Source organism: Ictidomys tridecemlineatus, chromosome 11 (genome assembly GCF_052094955.1).
Source record: "Ictidomys tridecemlineatus isolate mIctTri1 chromosome 11, mIctTri1.hap1, whole genome shotgun sequence".
Taxonomy (NCBI): Eukaryota; Metazoa; Chordata; class Mammalia; order Rodentia; family Sciuridae; genus Ictidomys; species Ictidomys tridecemlineatus.
In genome coordinates, this window is record NC_135487.1 from 59,129,125 (window position 1) to 59,149,177 (window position 20,053).

The 20,053-nt window shown below is 34.5% G+C and overlaps 1 protein-coding gene across 4 annotated transcripts in view; it reads left to right on the top strand.

Moving 5' to 3' along the window:
- Tyw3 (tRNA-yW synthesizing protein 3 homolog) overlaps positions 1-14,842 on the top strand; it is a 17,416-nt gene extending 2,574 nt beyond the window's left edge. Inside the window, exons 2-6 of one of the 4 annotated variants that reach the window (XM_021730097.3) lie at positions 138-218; positions 2,143-2,241; positions 4,462-4,533; positions 6,621-6,754; positions 14,389-14,842. In XM_021730097.3, the coding sequence (XP_021585772.1) occupies positions 138-218; positions 2,143-2,241; positions 4,462-4,533; positions 6,621-6,754; positions 14,389-14,608 (606 nt within the window). In that variant the 3' untranslated portion in view covers positions 14,609-14,842. The remainder of the gene's footprint in view (positions 1-137; positions 219-2,142; positions 2,242-4,461; positions 4,534-6,620; positions 6,755-14,388) is intronic. The other 3 variants (XM_021730098.3, XM_078026498.1, XM_078026499.1) reach the window with 3 other exon arrangements.
- Positions 14,843-20,053: the final 5,211 nt, after the last annotated feature.

The window sequence follows — 20,053 nt, forward strand, 5'->3', positions numbered from 1 at the left end:
TTTACCCAAAAACATATTGAATTGTTTTCAGTAATTATTAAAAATTATTAATTTAAGAAAGCCCTTAATATGCTACACAGTATACTTTTATTTTTATAAATATTTTATGATTAAATTTCTGGTTTTTGTTATTTTAGGGTATAAATGGTTTGGGGGTTCAGAAACAAAACTGTTGCTGGCTACTAGTTACACACATACCTTGCGTAAAAGATGATATGGTAAGTTCTTATATATAAATTTAGAAATAAACTTTAATTCACAGTTACTTTAAATACATATGAAAAGAACATAACTTTCAAGGTGATTTATGTGCATAATTATAATGGCTGAAGATTAGAAAGCTTTCATTACAATGGCTTTTTTGAGTCCTAAGAGATAAAATTGTGGAAGTATAAATATGTATGCTAGCATTACTATCTATGGCTCAATAAAACATAATCTTTTGGACATAGTAGAAAGTTTATGGATGCTGGACAGGTTAGATCCAAATTTTGAATTTTAATTCTGCTGTTTAATAACTGTGTAACTTGGAACAAATTATAGAAGGAGAAGGGGATTATCCCTGACCTTGCATTACCAGCTTCACTGATATAAATAAATTATACATTTCTTACTAGGATTGCTTTTGGAAAATCTTTATATCTGTGCTCAGTTAGTTCCCTAAATTGAAGTGTTTAGATGAGTTCATATAAGTTAGTATTAGTCGGGAACTTTTCATATCCAGTGAATATAGAAATCCAATTCCATCTTATGCAGAAATCACAATCTATTTATCCAGAAAGGACAGAGGTGAAGATGGAATCAGGTACTGTTGGACCAGGTACTCAAATATTACCTTCAGGACACTCCCTCTGTCTTCATTTTTTGGTACTGGTTCTCTGCATGTTTGCCCATATCTTTTCTGCTGCAGATAGTCTTTATGGCAGAAATGAGAGCTGCCAGCAACCCCAGCAGAAAAAAACTTTGTTTTCCTAAAATTTGTGTGTTAATCCTAGAAAAGTACTCTTGAGTTGTCCTGTGTTCTCCCTTTTAGCTTAATTATTTTTGCTAGTGGAATGATATGTCCTTGATCAAACATAAACATTTGACATCTTTGATATGGTAGGGAGAGTAATGAATGATAGGGTCATGATTGACAGTCATACCAGAATCAAATGGTGAAAACAAGGGAGGGTGCTGCCTAGGAATGCTTGACAGACAGACATAATAACTGTCTTGTATAAATTCTAGCTCAGACATAGTATTACATGTTTCACTAGGTGGTCAGGCTATGCTGCAGGATAGACTGTAACACAAGTGCAGCCAAGGTCAAAAGGCAGGTAGGTACCACACAGGAAAGAGACTAGTGCATGATTTAAGGTTGGTAAGAACAGACAACACACACAATAGACTTAAGTAGTATAATATTTACTTACAGCAAGAGAAGAAAGACAGTATAAGATCCAACTCCTTGCCATGTATTATGCCCTGTGGCTAACAGATCTATAACACAGCTGTCCAGGGCATTTTGGACATTTATCCCACTTTGTGCTAAAGTAAAAGGACCCTTACTCTTGCCCCATGGGGTCTGAAATCCAGAAAATTTTGAACATGCATGAGGGCCACTGATGCAATATGTAACTAAGCAATTCCAAGAAAAGTTTACTTGTGCCCAATGCAGAGAGAACTGGAATATATTGGATTTGCTCTGAATTTTGTGTATGTGTGCAATACAATTGTGAGTTCACTAGCACATTCCATATGAAGCAGAGTTATTGGGAGATATCAAATTTGCTTGGACTCTTCTCTTACAACACATATGGTCCTGTCTCAATCTAAACAAATTTAAATAGTTCTCGTAGCACAGCTTTCATATATCACATTTTTTTAAAAAAGAAAAAAAAAAGTCTTTTGTGGAATTCAATAAAGTAAGCTACTACTTTAACGTTTATGGGAGAATTGGAAATTGAGACTTTACAGAAAATAAGCAGTTTAACCAATTTTTGCTGAAAGAATTTAAAAAGCAGATGAAAAGTTATTGCAAACAAAGTATGCCGAGTTTGTCTAAAAATTTCTAGGAAAAAATTAAAGTTACATGTGAGATAAAGTGTTACCTATTGATCCTATAGTTGAGTCTGATGTTATCACTTTTTATTGATGTAGATGGTAGCTCTGAAGAAAGCAAACGGTGATGCCGTTTTCAAATTTGAACCATTTGTTCTTCATGTGCAGTGTCGGCAGTTGCAGGATGCACAGATGCTGGTAAAACTTTTAAATTAATTTAGAAGTCTGGGTAGATTGAATTTTAAACATTCAGCTTCCTATAAAAATATAATGATGGTAGTTTATTTAACTGTTTATTAATTTATTTATCTATCTGATCAGTCTATTTATTTCTTATTAAAAAGAGTACATAATAATCACTTGCAAAATATAAAATCTAAATTGTTCTTCCTGTTTTCTTCCTTAACCTTTCTATTTATAAGTTTTACTTCCACATTGTATCTTTTGGTTTTGCTTCCTGAGTTCTTAGACAAAACACCATGGAACTACGTTAAAAATTATCCTAAAGAATATTTCATTTTTCTCATCATTTAACTGAGTATTAGGTAAATGTCTTTTCAGTTGTGCTACACAGAAGTGTTTCATCTCCCTATTCATTTTTATACCTTTTATATGTTTACATATAAAATTAAATGGTGTTGTAAGCATTCATTTAGCAATAATGCATCGAGTCCCAGTGTGTCCGGCACATGATTAGAGACCATTGGCTCCTCAAGGAGGAGGGGATAGCAAAAAAACAAACAAACAAAAAATCCTGAACAGGCAAATAAAGAAAGTAACAGCAAGGTGCAAAATATCCTAAGAAAGAAAAAACAAGCTGGTGATAGAGAATAGTTTATAAAAAGAATGGCCTTTAGCACAGGCTTTTCTGAAGAGATTTCTTTAAGCTAAAATTTAGAAGGAACAGAAAGAACTAGGCCTCTAACTGGTACATGAATATTCCAAGCAGATTAAAGTATATAGTACAAATTTCAGGAGCAAAAAAGAGCATGATGTATTCACAGAACAGGAAGAACAGGAAGTCTAAAGGGGAGAGCATACCAAGAGAAGGTGAGAGGTAGACTAGGACCAGTCACTTAGGGCCTTGTAGAAAGGGTTTGGATTGTTTTCTGGCTTGATGAAATTTGTTCTGAAACCTCAGATCTGCTCCAACAAATTAGCAGTTGGTCACATTGATCAAAGTGGGAAATGGTGGTAGCTTGGCCTAAAATGACAGAACTGAAAAAGGGGGAAAAGATACATTCCAAATATATTTTAGTGAATCAACTATTGAGGTTGCCTGGGAGGGTGGGTTAGGGTGGGAATAAAAAATTTAAGTCACATATTCAACTTGAAATGTCTTTGAGATACTGGTTTTAGATGTAGATACTTGTCTGTTAGGCTGCTATAATAAAATATTAGACTGGGTGACTTAGAACAAAAAATTTATTTCTGAATGCTGGAAGTAAAAAAATCAAGGTGCCCGCAGGATTGGTTTCTCTTGAGGCCCTTCTCCTTGGCTAGTAGATGGCTACCTTCCCCCTATTACCTTTCATAGCCTTTCCTTTGTGAGTGTATACCACTGGCATGTCTCTCCTGGTATGGACACCAGTCCTATTAAATTAGGACACCAGTCCTATTAAATTTGTACCTGAATTAACAACTTAAAGGCCCTATCTCCAAATCTCATCACAATGGGAACTTGGGCTTCAGCATATGAATTTTAAACTCTATGAACACAATTCAGTCTATAATAACACTTACATGAAAATTTCAAATTGGCTTTTGGGTAGAATTCTGGAACTCAAAGGAGCAACAGTGTCTTCAGACACTGTCAAACTTACCCCAGGCGACAAAATCATTCCTGATTAAGCTCCTGAGCTGGAGTAAAGAAGAGGCCCACATTTAGTCCCAAGGGCCCCATACAGAAACATTTAGAGACTGATAAAGTAACTTAGTCAACCCACAAGATCAAAATTTTTGTGCTTTAAATGCTTTACTCATATTATTTCAACAAAGTTTTTTTAGAAATGAAACTGAGATAAGCTGTTTTTACTTAGAGAAAACATTTAACTCATTTAAAAGAATTTTTTATTTACTTTTAAACGACATGGTTATAGGAAGGATTGATGTGTGTATGTGTGTGTGTGTGTGTGTGTGTGTGTGTGTGTATGTATGTGATTTTCTGCTTTATATAAACAATTACTAGCCAAATGTCTCTATTTTACTGAATTCTAGTTTTATTCTTTCAATGACACTTCCAAAATTGATATTCTGGTATATCTAATAGGAATGCTCTTAGGACTTATAAGCATAGTCCATGTACCCAAATAACCTTAATAAGTTTTGGGGTCATTTATGTTTCTGTCATTTATGCAACTGAATAGATGATCCGATTAGCTAGAGTGTCAGAATTTAACAAGTTTTATTTTCTTACAGCATTCAGTGGCAATTGATTCTGGTTTCAGAAACTCTGGCATTACTGTGGGAAAGAGAGGAAAAATTATGTTGGTAAGATGGATTTTGGCACAAAGCAGTTTTTTAGTACAAATTTTATTGCCATTTTATTCAGCAACATATTCTGTTCTAAATGGCAAATTTCAGAGTTTAGATTTACATTTGAGGTCTTATGTTATAATTCTCTTTGCCTACTTTAAACTTGATTTCTGTTCTCATCCTGAGCAGTCAAGTTCTGCTTTAATAAGTACCATGGTATAATGACAAGAACCACAGAGGAGTCTAAAGTCCTCTCTATTGATACCACTGGGCCCCAGTTATGCCACATGAACTCATGCAAACTCACTTAATCCCTCAGCATTTGAATTTTCTCAGTTTTATCAGAGCTTCATTGAACTACTGAACTAGGGCCAAGTCCAGTCCACAGGGAGCCAGATTCCACTATGTTTATGGATTAACTATTGGCCAAAGTTGCTTTTGTGCCACAGCAACAGAATTGAGTAATTGTGACAGATACTGAATGGCCCATAAAGTCAAAAATATTTACTCCCTGTCATTTCACAGAACATATTTGCTGGCCCCTGGCTAAATGATTTTTAAAGCCCTTAGTCCCACATTTTCTATCTTTTCATGGCCAAGCCAACCCCTAGTTATTTTGCCCAATTTTGATCTACTGTGGTATTCACTGTTTGGCATGAGATGTCTTGTTTGTTTTTGAATTGTTTCAGATTATCCTCTATTCTAGCTCCCTAGAGTTTTTAAAATCTATTTTTAACAAATAGCCTATTTCCCAAATAGGGTAGGCCCATGAAAGAAAACACCTGCAAAGCCTGAATAAATAGAAAATCAAAGCCCTCGGTACTGGTTTGTGTCCTCACCTGACTCCACACAGCCATTTTCCCACTTTCTCTCCTTTGTCCTCTGTATCTAATTAGTTAGGAGTCCTATCACTTCTCCCTCTCATTTCTCCATCCCAGGCCCTCTGCCCCGGCTTCAGCCCTCATTATTCCTCACCTCAGTCTTTTTACACTTGTCTTTTGACTGGCTTTCCTATTCCAGGTTTTGTCCTAGAGTCCCTGCAACCAACACTGTCAAAATCCCCCTTCTAAAAAAATCAGGGTCTCCAAATATTTTCTGTGATATTCAGGTCATCTTATGTCTGTGTATTTTTGCTCATCTTCCTTCAGCACACTTACACTGCAGCCATATGGAGCTATTAGATGTTTCCCGAAGGCTTTAGGCTCTCCCATGGCTCAGTGCCTACAGAAAAGTTCTTCCTCTGACTGGAACACCTCCTTCCCCTTTTCTATGTCTGGTGCAATTGCACTTACCCTTTTCCATAAAGCTGAGTCCTCAGCCTTAATTAGTGGTTCCCCTTCTACCTTTTTGTTAGCATTGTGTGTGTGAGCTCGTATGTGTGCATGCATGTTTCTTTATCTTATCACTTAAGTTGCCTGGCAATTCTTTGTTCACTTACTATTTTCTATTCTATGGTGTGAGTCCTTAAAAGACTCATATCCTCTGGCCTCTTCTCACCTTATGGGAGGCCTGGAATAGTACAGATGTTCAGTAAAGATTCATTAAATGAATTTTTACTCCTCGTAATAGTTTTTGTTGCTGTTTTTCTTAACATCTCTCCAGTGTTAGGATCTACTTAGAATATGTGAACTGTTTCATCAGCAGGGTTACTAAGATTGGCAACGCTAAGGCATTAGGAAAGCAACTTTGTGTGGTAGGGGAGCCATGGGTTACTCTTAATCATTCTTGGCATCCATTCCCTTTAGATTTTCCCTTGAGGCTTCTGTTGAGGTTTCATTTATTTATTTTCTTTAAATTGTGTACTAAAGCTTTCTAAGCCATAGTTAGACTGAAACTGTTCAAAGTTATTGGATTCTTTGATAGTATCTGCTTCTCTGAAAGATAATATGTAGAAAGCTTTCTTTAGAAATGACTGTATATGATTGGAAAATCTATTTAATCTTCTTTGGTTCAACTGTGTTCAGCTAATTTATAGCAAAGACTTATATGCTGAAATGGAACTAAGCTATGTTCAAACTCAGGCCTGACTGGGACTTTTCTTTAGTTATCTTCATTGTATAGAGATTATTAAGCCTTCATATCTCAATTGTTTTTCCCCCTAGGCTGTCCGGAGTACACATGGTTTAGAAGTTCCATTAAGCCATAAGGGAAAATTAATGGTGACAGAAGAATATATTGAATTCCTGTTAAATATAGCAAACCAGAAAATGGAGGAAAACAAGAAAAGAATTGAAAGGTATACTAATTAGATATTTTTATGGTATTATTAATATGCCTAGGTCATCCTTAAATATTAATTCACACCATCATTATATCTCAAGTTTTTATAATCTCAACTGCTTGTCTATGTCTAGCCTTATCATAAATAATTAAAAGACGATCAAAGTAATAGATGAGAATAGGTCAGAATAGATTAGGAACCAAATGGAACATAAAGACAGCTGGACATATGACCACCAGAAACAGGCATTAAGGAGAGAACTGTAATCATTTAGGAAAGAGCCCACCAGTAACAGGAACCATAACTGATAGTTAAGGCAACCGGGAAAGATGTGCTCACTTGCCCTGCTTGTGACCCACCAGAGATTACCTGGAATCTCCCTCTGAGGAGTATAGCCTGGGTTTTTTGTTTGGCAAGTTTTTTTACACCTCTAGCCAGTTTAATTCCCTACTCTTGTCATAGATTCAATCTAGAATTGCCATAATTATACAGCCAGGAAGGAGTTCAGCTGTCTATTCACATCTTATATACTTTTGTTCTTTAACTTCACTTTCTGACAAGTGAAATTCTTATGTTAACTTTCTTTCTCAACATTTTCTAGTATGTCTCTTTGCCAATGATTCTCCACATCATAATTAGAATCATTTCTGTGAAGTCCAGAGGAATCCTATTGCTTAACTTGCCTGATTAAAATTCTTTAATATCTAGAACTTTTCTGAAATAGCTGAGACTAGAAATGACAATGGTAGCATTGTAACCCAGTGAAAGAGGTTTTTTGTTTTTTTTTTTTAATCTGTAATTTGAGAGAAGTACGTACCTTAAAGAATAATTGTTAGAATTCATTTGATCACATGTGCACATGGCTGGCCTCCCTGTCATGTGATGGACTCTCTCAGAATAGGATAGCCCTTATTCTTCATTAGCTCATGGAGAGTAACCACATCAGTACCACCATCCAGACTTTCTCAATTGGGGATCCTCATTTGAACCATGGAATTCATAAATTAATCAAGAGATTGTTTTCTCAATTCTCCCAGGTATGATATGTATCAAGTACTATTTTAGACACACTGAGAGAAATTGATTCATTACATACAGTGATGTCTTAGAGCATTAGGACTTAATTTTCTAACTGAACCCTGGCAGAGAAAATCTGACCATAAAAACCTGGCCACAAAGAGCAAGTATTCTAACTCAAGTGATGATTTCAGCTAGTCTACAGAATAGTTCCCCACTCCACTAGAATACAGGTTTGAGATATATGTAGGTACTTATTGGTACCATTCCAAAAGTTTACTACATTTGTTAGATAGTAATCTGGTGAGACTGTTTGTTAAAATGTAGGAGGTAGCAAATCAGTTTTCTCTGTTTCCTTACTTGAATTTCAACAAGATGATAAATATAGCTCAAGATCAACTAACTATACACCTGGTGAAGTTAATTGAGCCACGTTCACCAACTATAAAATCAAATTATGCTTTAAATCCATTGACTCAAAAATGTTTTGAGATTATAGTATGCATGCTGCTATCAAGAGAGCCATGCTCATCATATAAAATCAGGGAAAAATTAAAGAAGGGTAAAAGTGTCTTAAGATACTGATTAGAAGATTACATGTGAATTCAAAAAGTGTGAACAAATTAGGGAACTCCCTTGGGAACAGCTGTACATTCAACCAAATGCAGAGGAAAAGTTACTCTTCTGATGTTGAAAAGAGAAGAAATAATAAACTCTGGAGGTGATGAGTTAGGCAATCAATGGGGAATACTAAAAATGTTTTGTCATAGGACCAGTTTTGCAACTCAGGTATCTCTAAGAGAATTGTAAAAACTCAAAAAATATACTAATGTATAAAATGTGTAACACTTCAGCAGCAAGAGATATTCTGGAAACATAGAGATCAAAGTTAATAGAAAATATTTTTTTCTACTATAATATTTAATAGAAAAAGATCTTATTTGTTTTTAAAAAAAGTCCCAAGCCCCTTGTCAGTGGGAAGAGATTTATCCAGCAGGAACAGCTGACTTCCTGTGGTTTCTGGAGCTGGGCAAGAGAGGCCTGCAAGTTGCAGCAAACTGCCGATTTGGAGACTGGGAGAGACAGGGACTAACACCAGACACAGTATGATAATTTCATACATAATGATTTCCAGGTGAGACATAGGAAGCCTGAAGATCTTTTTACTAACTACAAGAGGAAGGCTTTCTTTGTGTCTGTTAATAAGAGGTCAGGGCATGGATCAGATGAAACCACCATTTGGCTATAAGTAGAATGAAATTAACCATGCTCTCCTTTTCATCAACTATATAATAAGAAAATGTTAACTAAAACATAGAACAAAAGAGCTAAATATATTGGCATATAATATTGTTAAGAATAAAGAAATCTAAAAGAGTAATTGAATTTACTTCCAGTGGTTGTTTTTTTTTTTTTTAACTCTTTTAACTGTGGTAAGATATGTATAACATGAAATTTACCATTTTGTCCAGTGGCATTAAGTACATTCACATTGTATGCAACCGTTGTCACTATCCATTTCTAGAACTTTTTCATCATCCTAAATAGAAACTTTGTACCACTTAAACAATAACTCCCAATTCTGCAGACTCCCAGCCCCTGGTAAATACTAATCTGTTTTCTGGCCCTGAATTTGACTATCATAGGTACTTCATATAATTGAGATCATAGAATATTTGTCCTTTTTTTAAAAAAAAAAAAGGTCTGGCTTGTTTCACTTAGCTAATGTCTTCATGATGTAATGTCTTCATGTCTTAATGCTGTAGCACATATCAGAATTTTACTTCTGTTTAAGGTGATAATTCTTCATTGTATTAATAGACTGCATATTATTAATTCATTTATCAGTCGTGAACATTTAGACTGTTTCCACCTTTAGCTATTGTGAATAATGCTATGGTACTCTGAACATCAGTGTCCAGATATCTGTATAAGTCCCTGCTTTCAATTCTTTTGGGTATATACCCAGAATGCAATTCCCAGTCATGGTAATTTGACATGTTTTTAAGATCCCCAATACTGTTTATGATAGCAGCTGTGCCATTTTACATTATCACCATTAATGAGAAATTGAAATCATATCTTGGCTGATATTTTTTATTTTCTGATATTTAAATAATAGTAATCATAGTAGGGTGTATGTGAAGTGGTATCTCACATAGTCTTGCTTTGCATTTCCCTAGTAATTATTGATGCTTAGCATCATTTCATGTGTTTATTGACCATCTGTCTATCTTTGGAGAAATATCTATTCAAGTCCTTTGCCTTTTTTAATCCAGTTGTTTGGTTTTTTGTTGTTGTGTCATTGGAGTTCTTTATCTGTTCTGGATATTATTAGTCTGTTACCAGATATATGATTTGCACATATTTTACTCACTTTTTTTGAGTTGCCTTTTCACTTTTTTTTTCCAACTACTGTTTCAGTTTTTCACTTTCTTGATAGTATTCTTTAGTGTATAAAAGTTATACATTTTTATGAAATCCAGTGTATGTATTTTTTCTTTTGTTGCCTGTGATTTTAGTCTCATACTCAAGAAATCATTTCCAGATTCAGTGTCATAAAGCTTTCCCCCTCTTTTTCCCAGAGTTTTATAGTTTTAATTCTTGCATTTGGGTTATTTTGGGTTAATCAATGGTTGATTTTTAATATTGATAAGTAAATGACTGAGTAATGGGCTGATGAAATCGGGCCATCCTTTTTTTTTTTTTAAACCACAATTGCTCTCCAGTTCTTCCATGTGAACTTTTGGGGTATCCCAGCCTAGCTCTGTTCTCAGTCTCTTCCAGGTAGATTGTATTTGGTTCTTGACAACAAGTATACAAGGTATTTCCAGAGTAGACTTTATCCCATCATAAAGGTGATAGATTGGGTGAGGATGAATAAGTATTAGTTTTTTTCCAACAAGTATTACACACAGAATTGTAAAATTTGAAGAACTGCTAGGCACTGAAATTCAGAGAAGAATCCAAAATGGATCCTGCTTGGACAGCCTATATAAGTAGCATAATTATGAGTTCATGAATGCACACAAAAAACTATAATTCAACCTGGAAAGTGGCAAGTACCCCAATAAAGGCATAGTATACTCTAGGATTTCAAAAGAGAAACAGTTAAGTTAATTTGTGCAGAAAAGCGTAATCAAAACCTATGGGAGAAATCAGTGAGGTAGGCCTTAAAGTTTAGGATTTTTATATGAGGAGCCGTAGAGAAGGGGGAATTGCATGATAGGTAGAAAACCAGAGTACAGGTAAAGAAAAAGGGGTGGCAATACCTAAGCCATGAATGGGTATCCATGAATGACTCGATTTACCTAAAAGATAAGAGGAGGAAGAATTTCTTTTACATCACTTTGCTGCTTTCCTTTCTGCTTTTGGTGCTTCTTAGCTTCCCTGTGGATTTCTCTCTCTCTCTCTCTTTTTTTTTTTTTTTTTTTAAATACCATTTAGTTACACATTGTTCTCCAGGATTCTGCCCCTGGACTGTGGCTTCTAATGTGTAATATCCCATATACAGTTGGAGCAGTGTGCTTCCAGTGTGCTCCCACTTCATCTCATCTTTCTCATGGCATATTGAATGTGGCCTTACAACTCTGCAGCTCCTGATGATCCAAGGGCTCCTTGAGATGTAACCACAGACCCCATGTATCTCTCACCTGTGTTTTCAGTACTTGCCACAGGCCTACCACAGACCTATGTTGTTTTTAAGTAAAATGCTTTTGCTTAAATAATGGTTAAAATACAAATACATACTACATCAGAACTGTTTTTTGTTTTTGTGTTTTTGAATGATTTCCTCAAGAATGTGTTTCTAATTCAGAAGCCAAATTTCTAGCTGTTTATTGCAGTTGGTTCTCTAATGACCTTAAAAGAACAAGAATTGATTTTTTTTTTTTTTTTTTTTTTTAGGGCTGAATTAAAGAGTTCTACTCATGTAAAGACTTAAGTACAAAGTTATCTATGGAATGAGAATCTTGACTAGAGAGGAACAAAAAACTCAAGTAATTTGATTTTCTTTTAGGGAGGAAATAAAACAGTTGCCTGAGCATACTGTTTTTGTTGCCTGTGAGAGCTGAGATTACACTTTGAGAATTAGGCCATGAAAGGGTCATAGTATGTGAAAAGAACATAGAATTGGAAAACAGGTTTCTAATTTATTATGTAAGATAGTTTTTCAAAGGAGCTTTTAAAGTTGTGTCTAAAAAGGAAAACTAACATTTGAAGTTTTTATTTTAAACTTTTAGCAAGAGAAGACTTTGTCCCATTTTTACCAGTTATTTTTTGGTAATCTAAGAAAAGTAGCTTTGAATTGTTAGAATTTTGTAATGAAAGATTAAGGCATCTGTACCTCTTTTATTACCTTGTGTTATATGACTAAAGAGACATTTTATACAAGCTTCCAATTCCTGATCATAAAAGAGCCATTTAAACCGGGCATGGTGGTGCATGCCTGTAATCCCAGTGGCTTGAGAGGCTAAGACAGGAGGATCTCAAGTTCAAAGCCAGCCTCAGCAATGGCAAAGTGCTAAACAACTCAATGAGACCTTGTCGCTAAATAAAATACAAAATAGGGCTGGGATGTGGGCTCAGTGGGCAAGTGCCCCCTGAGTTCAATCCCTCGTACCAAAAAATAGATAAGCCATTTAACTTTATTTTGTATTTTCTAGGAATAAAGTATAATCTAGAAAAAAAGCTTTGGTTTCCAAAGCCTGAGGTCTTTCTCTTTTAACTACACCTCCTTCTTTGATATTGATTTGGTCATTGAAAAAATATTTATTGAGTGCCTATCATATACCATACATAGTACTGGATATCAGAGTATACAGTGGTGAGTGCATGTGTTCCTAAAACAGGGACAGGATATATAGTAATCTTGTCATTTATTAAGTTGTGTGGAGCATTTGGGAATTTTTGGATAGATTTGGGCTTTAGAGTTTTAGAGTCTGTCCAAGTAGAATCTTGCCTGTTCCTTCAATTAAAGAAAAGAAAATTGATCAATACAATAATATATTCTATAGTCAAAATTTTCCTGTTGTAATCCCATTATAATAGAATACATGAGTAAAATGGGATCACCACAATGGCATGGAAATTTCCAACTTCCAGATCATTCTAATTGGGAACCTAGGATAATACACATCTACCTTTTTTATTTAGTAGTTATTTATTCATTGTTTTCCGGCACTTTGTTATTTGAGTGTGCCAACCTTGTACTGCATGCTAAGAATATAACAGAAAACAAGATAGACATTTCATGACATCTATATTATTTAAAAATAGTCATTATTAAAAACTCTGTGCCAGGCACTGTGCTAGATACTTATCTGTATCATCTGTGATCTTCTGACAATGCTGCTAGGCACATGATATTATCCAGTTTTATAAATGAGGAAATCAAGACTCAGTGAAGTTAATTAGAATTAACCTACTTCAGCCTTCCCAGTGGAATGCTGGTGTCAAACACATGGCAGCATTTCATGCCACCTGCTGCCTTGCGTGGAAGGTTGGTCACATACATTCACAGTATGCTACTATGTCAGGCAGATCATAAATGTTGCATGTTAACATGGGTGTAGAGAACAAAAGGAGCCAAATTTTCAGGGAGCTCACAGATTATTATCTCAAAAATGTAACACTAAAATTCCAGTGGAAAAATAAAAGAACATTTTTAATAAAAATGTTCAAATAACTAATAAACAAATGTAATAATGTCACTAATAAACAGATGAACATTAAAATAATGAGATACCATATTAATCTATTATTAAAGTAAGGCATGTTCTTTGATGGTAATATTTAATCTGTGAGTGAAATGGTCTGTCTGAAGTACTTCTATTAGAAGCATATGTTTTTGACCATCCATCTGGAAAACAGACAGTATTTTATCAAGTGCTTTAAAATGTTCATACCCTTTAACCATGTGATTACTTAGGTATCTATTCTAAGTAATGGATAGAAACTGGGATCAAATCATTTTCCAAAAGGTTTTTATATTGTTGTTTGTGTTACGAAAAAATTGAAAATAAAGGCCTATCTGGATAATATGATGTTATACTATTATTAAAAATTATTTTGTAGTTCATTTGATGAAATGGAAAATGTTCTCAATAAATGTTAAATTTGAAAAAGCAATGTAAAACTTTATATGTAATATAATTGTGTAAAAATACAACAGTTTTATGTCTTTAAATACATGAATACAGACTACATTAATAAATTGGAAAGAAAAAATATTAATAGTGGTATATCAGTGTAAAGGTGTTCAAACTCTAAAGTGAACTTCTTACATGTATGATTTTTTTTAAAATAAAATAATAATATTCAGGGTTCCCACCTCCCTTTGCTTGATTCCTACATTCAGAATAAAATGGAAATTGAGGTTGGATAGAGGGTGTTGAGAGATGGATGATTCCATCCCATCCCAATTTTTAGAATTGTTTTTAAAGAACTAAAAGCATTTTCCCCTAATTAAACAGTGATAAAAGCAGGAAGCATATTTTTTCTTTGATTTATTTTATATTTATAAAGCTAATCTAGGATATTATCAAATTTGTGTAATTTATAAAATCTATGTATGTTTTCATCATTCACTTTCAGAATATACAGATATAATAATAGTACTTAATTCTTTACAGGTTTTACAACTGTCTACAACTTGCTTTGGAGAGAGAAACAATTACTTACTCACATACTAAGATCAAAGAGAAAAATAACCCATTCTGTACTCATAAGAAAAAGAGAAACCCAGAAAAACTACGTGGCAAATGTATCCCTGAAGAAAATGATAAAGAACCTGAAAATGATGATGACAGTGACCCAGGAATCAATGTTGCTATCTTCCCCAAAGATTACTGATTTGTTTCTGAAGTGTATTAGTAAAATAATATTCCTAATAGGTTCTATAAAGTTGCTCTTTATAAGAGTATTTTAGCTGGTTAATATCAGCCATTCAGAAAAGCAAGATTTAATTTCTCTATGTTTTAGATAAAACCATTTTACAAGCTTCTGTGACTTTTTCTTGTATGTTTGCTCGTGAATTACTGCATTTTTCAGTCATAATCATTGCAAGAATAAAATTATGATTTTTAATGCTGCTTTGTTTCAATGACTACTTCTACAAAGTAGGAAAACTAAGTATAGTCTCCTTTTGAGACAACCTCATTGTCATGGACATTTGAGTAAAAATCATGGTAACCTTTTAAAAAATTTTAACTTTAAAACCTCTAGCTTTGGGAGGAAGGTTAGAGTTCGTTTCTATTGCCATGGAATCCATTGGCAAGTTTTTTTCCTCTCTTTTAATCGTGTCAATAGAACAACTGATGCCCCTTTGTTCAGGACAAAATAACTGAACCCTCTTTCCCCATTATTTCTCACAAACCAGAGCTTGCCCCTGAATCACATAGGTATAGTTTTTCATGAAGATTGATCAGAAATGCTAAGATAGACTGACAGAACAAATGTACTATGGAAAATTGCAAGGATCAGACATCTCAAGTATGAATTCTGACTGCTAACATAGAAGTTGGAGGTCCTTAAGCAAACCACCTAATTTCTAAGGACTTCCATTTCCTCTTCTGCATAGTAGTAATTCTGTGTACACTAGAGGACTATTGACAGGATCAAGTTAAAAACGTGAAAGTATTTACTAATAGACCATTAAATGCACATATTACTATTTTCATTATAAAATAAAGATGATTTTATATTGTATTTTCAGAAGATGCCAACTCAAAAAAATTTATATATTTAAAAAGAAATTAGTAGGTAGTCATAGAACAAATAAGGCATAAAATAAAATTATAAGAAAAATTATATACCACAGTAAACATCGAGTTATGATAATGGCATTTCCTAAAATTTTATAATTTATCTGTCTTAACTATGTCAATTATATTTGAATTGCACCTCTGATGTTTGTCTTCTGACAGCGTTTTATATTTTTAAAACAGGTTGATTTTATAGACATTAATTGTCCTCTCAATAAAATCCCGGGGTGATGTTGAGGCAGTTCTAAAGTTAGGGTAAGGTTTTTCTTTATTCTCTTATTCCTTTGAACTGCTCTTTTTCAGTCTACAAAATAAGATAACTATATTTATTTATTGATCTGATTTCTGTTAGTTTTACACAACATTTAGGAAATCTTATAATCCAGCCCTGGTCCCAAATTATTTCATTGCTCAAGAAAGAACCTCTTGCTATCCAGTCATTGGTAGTGTTGTTCACTCTCCCATCCATGAATTGCTCTTTTATAGGTTTCCTGAATGTACTCTTGCAAAACATTTTCCTACCTGTGAATCCTTGTCAGTTCTTTCCCTCTCATCCTTTAAAGTTTTCGACACTTAATACACTTTAGAATTGAATTGTCTTTAGAATTTTGAAAAAATGCAAAAAGTACCCAAGAATCTCTAGGGAGGGTTACAATGCATTGTACTTTTTCATTGTTCCCAACTTGTTCTATTAAACCAAGGATAATGCCTAGGCCTCCCCAAATTTCTGTCTTTGGCCTTCATTTAGCATTCTTCTCTTCTCCCCAGCCATCTCATCCATTCCAGAAGATTTAACCCGTCAGGCAGTGATACCCAGCCCTCTTGCCCTTCCTGTCTCTTAATCTTTGGCTCCTTGCAGAACCTCTCCAGTAGAGCTTTTATTTGTTTAAGGTTTTCTTTCATTAGACATCTCTCCTTATTTTCTGGGGAGAGAAAGCACATCTTTTGGGAAACTGTTTTTTATCTGAGCCCATTAATGGTTTGGAGTTGCCAACTTTCCCAATGCCCAGTCTACAATATGTGAAGTAAAATCAAAAATATGATAAAAAAATTAAGCAACCAACCGAACAGGGAACTCACTGCTATCCTACTCTTCAGATATTGCAATTGTAGCTGGTCTACTTTCCCTTCCACCTTTTTGAGATTTCTTACATTAGTTTCCTGTATAATATCCAGAGTTCTTAATTATAGTTAGTGAAAGGAAGAGACAAAAATAACTAAGCCATCTTCCCAGAATCAGAAGACTAAGGTATTTTTAAAATTATATATAATATCACAGTGATGGGATATTGTTGAGAACACTTTTGGAACCTCATCCAGGAGGTCATAGGTGCCTTATTTTAGTGCCGTGTGTTCTACTTCTCTGCTATGTTCTTTGCTGCTCTTCCTTTAGCTTACTGGAGCTCCTCCAACCCAAAGGAGAGAAGGAAAATCTTGCAAGTCTGTGACCTGTTCCCCGCCACCACACACTTCCATTGTTTCATAGCAGGACTGTTCTGCACCTCCCAGTTCAGTACAGAGGACAGAGCAGGTGCTGGATAACAAACGGTCAGGTTGAATGAGAAGCAAACGGGGAAACTAAGAAGCATGCTTTTGTTTTTGAAGCTCTAGGGCAGAAGTCACAAACCACTGGCCATGGTAGGGTGGAGCAGATATGTTTTGTTTGGCCCACACAGAGGATATTTTTTTCTAATTGAGTCAAGATTTTAAAATATGATGACTTCACATTTGAAAATAAAAAGCGAGTCTCTAGTTTGCTCTTTTGGGAGAAGTTCTGGCGACACTGGGCCCACATTCCCACATGATAGTTAGCCAGCCAACTCCCAGTTGCCCCTTTGGAAAAGTCGTGTTTTCCTGTTTACCACAGACCTACGCTCACTCTTAGCTCCCTGGCCTACTCCAGTCATGATTCTTCATATCTGGGTCCCTGTGAGCCTCTATGTAGGATCCCTTGGTTAGATCTTGGGGAGAATTAAACTATACTAGTATGTAGAGTATTGCATAATAAGAGACTAGAACAGGACTTGTTATGTAATTTACATAATCTGCAGGACACCGTGCAAAGTAAAATGTGAGGCCATTTGTTAAAAAATGCTCAAGAATTACAAGACAGCAACAACAGAGCATGAAATCTAGAGTGGGACACTTCTAAGTACCAACCTATGCAATCACTCATGTCCCACATCCATGAAGCTGGTCCTGGCTTGGAGGACTTGGTGCTACAAGAGCTGCAGAGGAGAATGGGTGCTTTTCCCTTGCAAAGGTGTTTAACTCACCCCCATTAGGAAGAAGGCAGAAAGCAGCTTCCTGAGCTAAGTGTTAAAGAAACTTAAAAAATGACAACTGTGATCCTTCTTATCGTGGGACCTCAAACTGGCTTTAATCTGATGGGAGACAGGGAAATACATCTACACTCTCATATAAGATGTGTAATAATGGATATTTTTATTAGGGTTTTTGGGGGAGGGGTGGCCTTTAAAAATGGACTTTGACTTATAAGTCTCTCCTCCTGCTCTACCATGATGCCTTTAGCACACAGGCTTCTTTTAATGCAATTTGATTTTTTAACAACCATAAGTGCTAATGTTTTAAAACCCAATGGCCATTTAACATCTTGGATTGGTATGCATTTGATCCTTGCTAAATATATGTTTCTCAGCTCTTTTTATTTTTGCATTTAATACAGTTCAAGTTAAACTATAATTGCAACTTATTGTATATTTTATTCATTCATTTGTTTTAACACACTATTGTTTAAAAGTAGTTTTAGGTTTACTGAAATTGAGAGGAAAAAAAAATAGAGAGTTCCATGTATTCCTTCCTATACCCACACAGCTTTCCCTATTACGTTACTTCATTTACCTTGCTTCTTATATTAGTGTTGTACTATTATTGCAATTGATGAGTCCATATTGACATAACAATATAAACTGCACTCCATACTTCATGCTTCTCTTCATCTTTGCTCATTTCTGATGAAACCACAAGTGATCTATTCATGTGATATTGGACCCACTATAGATCTACTCTGTATCTTTCAACAATTTCATCTCTCCTTTTCCATCTTCTCTTTACCTCTATGTGCTTCATTTTGTGTCATTTATCAGGTTTTCTTTCAGCTAATTTGCTACTTCTTTAGCTGAGTCTAATTGGTCTTACAGGCCTACTGAGTTTTACATTTTAAAGACTATATTTTATTATTTCTAGAAGCTCTGCTAGGTTCATTTTTCAAATTAAGGACTGATTACTTAAATGTTCTGAGACGTTATCTCTGTGTATACATACTTTTCCAGATATTTCTGTAGATTTTATTAACCTGAACTTTTCACACATTTGTTTTTCACAGAAGTGACCTAATTTCTCTATTCCAAGAATAATTGAAAAGAAAGTCCCTATCACTACCACATATGTCACACAAGTGAAAAGGAAAATCTTTCCTTATTAAAATTGTTTACTTGCCATTTATCCATGTAAAAAACAATTGCACAAGTTTTACTATTTCTTCAATTTACAATTGCACAACTATTTTTTACTATGAAGAAATAGTAAAACTTGTGCAATTGTTTTTTACATGGATAAATGGCAAGTAAACAATTTACTACAAGAATATTTATTGAGCACCTACTATGCTTCTGCTACACAGAAGAGGATAAAGTCCTGCCCAATAGAATTCTAGTATTAAAGACTTTGCATTGTGGACACTTGCCTAGGATCTTTGGTTCCCCTTTAAATTCTCTCATCACCCAAGGTCTAGCTCAAATACATCTCCTGAGAAACTTTCCTAATAACCATTGAATTAACTTCTTCTATTTATATTTTTCCATAGCTCTTTCCCAACACTATATATACATAGCATTTTGTTGATACCTCCATGGCCACATAAACCAAGGAGTAGCTCCATATTTATGAATCACATACATAGATATGCACCACAACAACACCATAAATCTTTGATTAATGGAGGAAAAAAGCTGTATTTTCCTCATTTTTGTAACTCCAGTGTCTTGCACATTGCTGGTTTTCAACAAGTACTTTCTAAACTATTTTGACTTATAAATGCACTGTGAGATTTGGAAAAAAACTGTTTAATTTATCATTTAATGGTCTAAGGACAAAATTCCTAACCAAATTCTATTACTATTTATTTGTTGAGAAAATCTTGATAATAGTTTTAATAAAGTTAAAGGGCTGTTGTAAAAGCTTAGAGTTGCATAATATTATATAATATTCCTGAAAGAATATACTAAGTCCTCGACCCCAGCATTCCAAGTTATATTCCAAGTAACTAAGAGTAAAAGGTCCTCACAAGCCTTTTAAGCACTTTCTATTTTGAAATATTTTCCAATGTACAGAAAAGTTATAATCATACAAAGAACTCTTGCATATATTTTACCCAGATTGATTGTATCTCTCTCATGCATATAAAAACACACAAATATTTATATAATTACAGGTAAATATATACACATTTATTTAAGAGTAGGTTGAAGATACCATGCCCCTTCACTCTTAAATACCTCAATGTACATAGTCA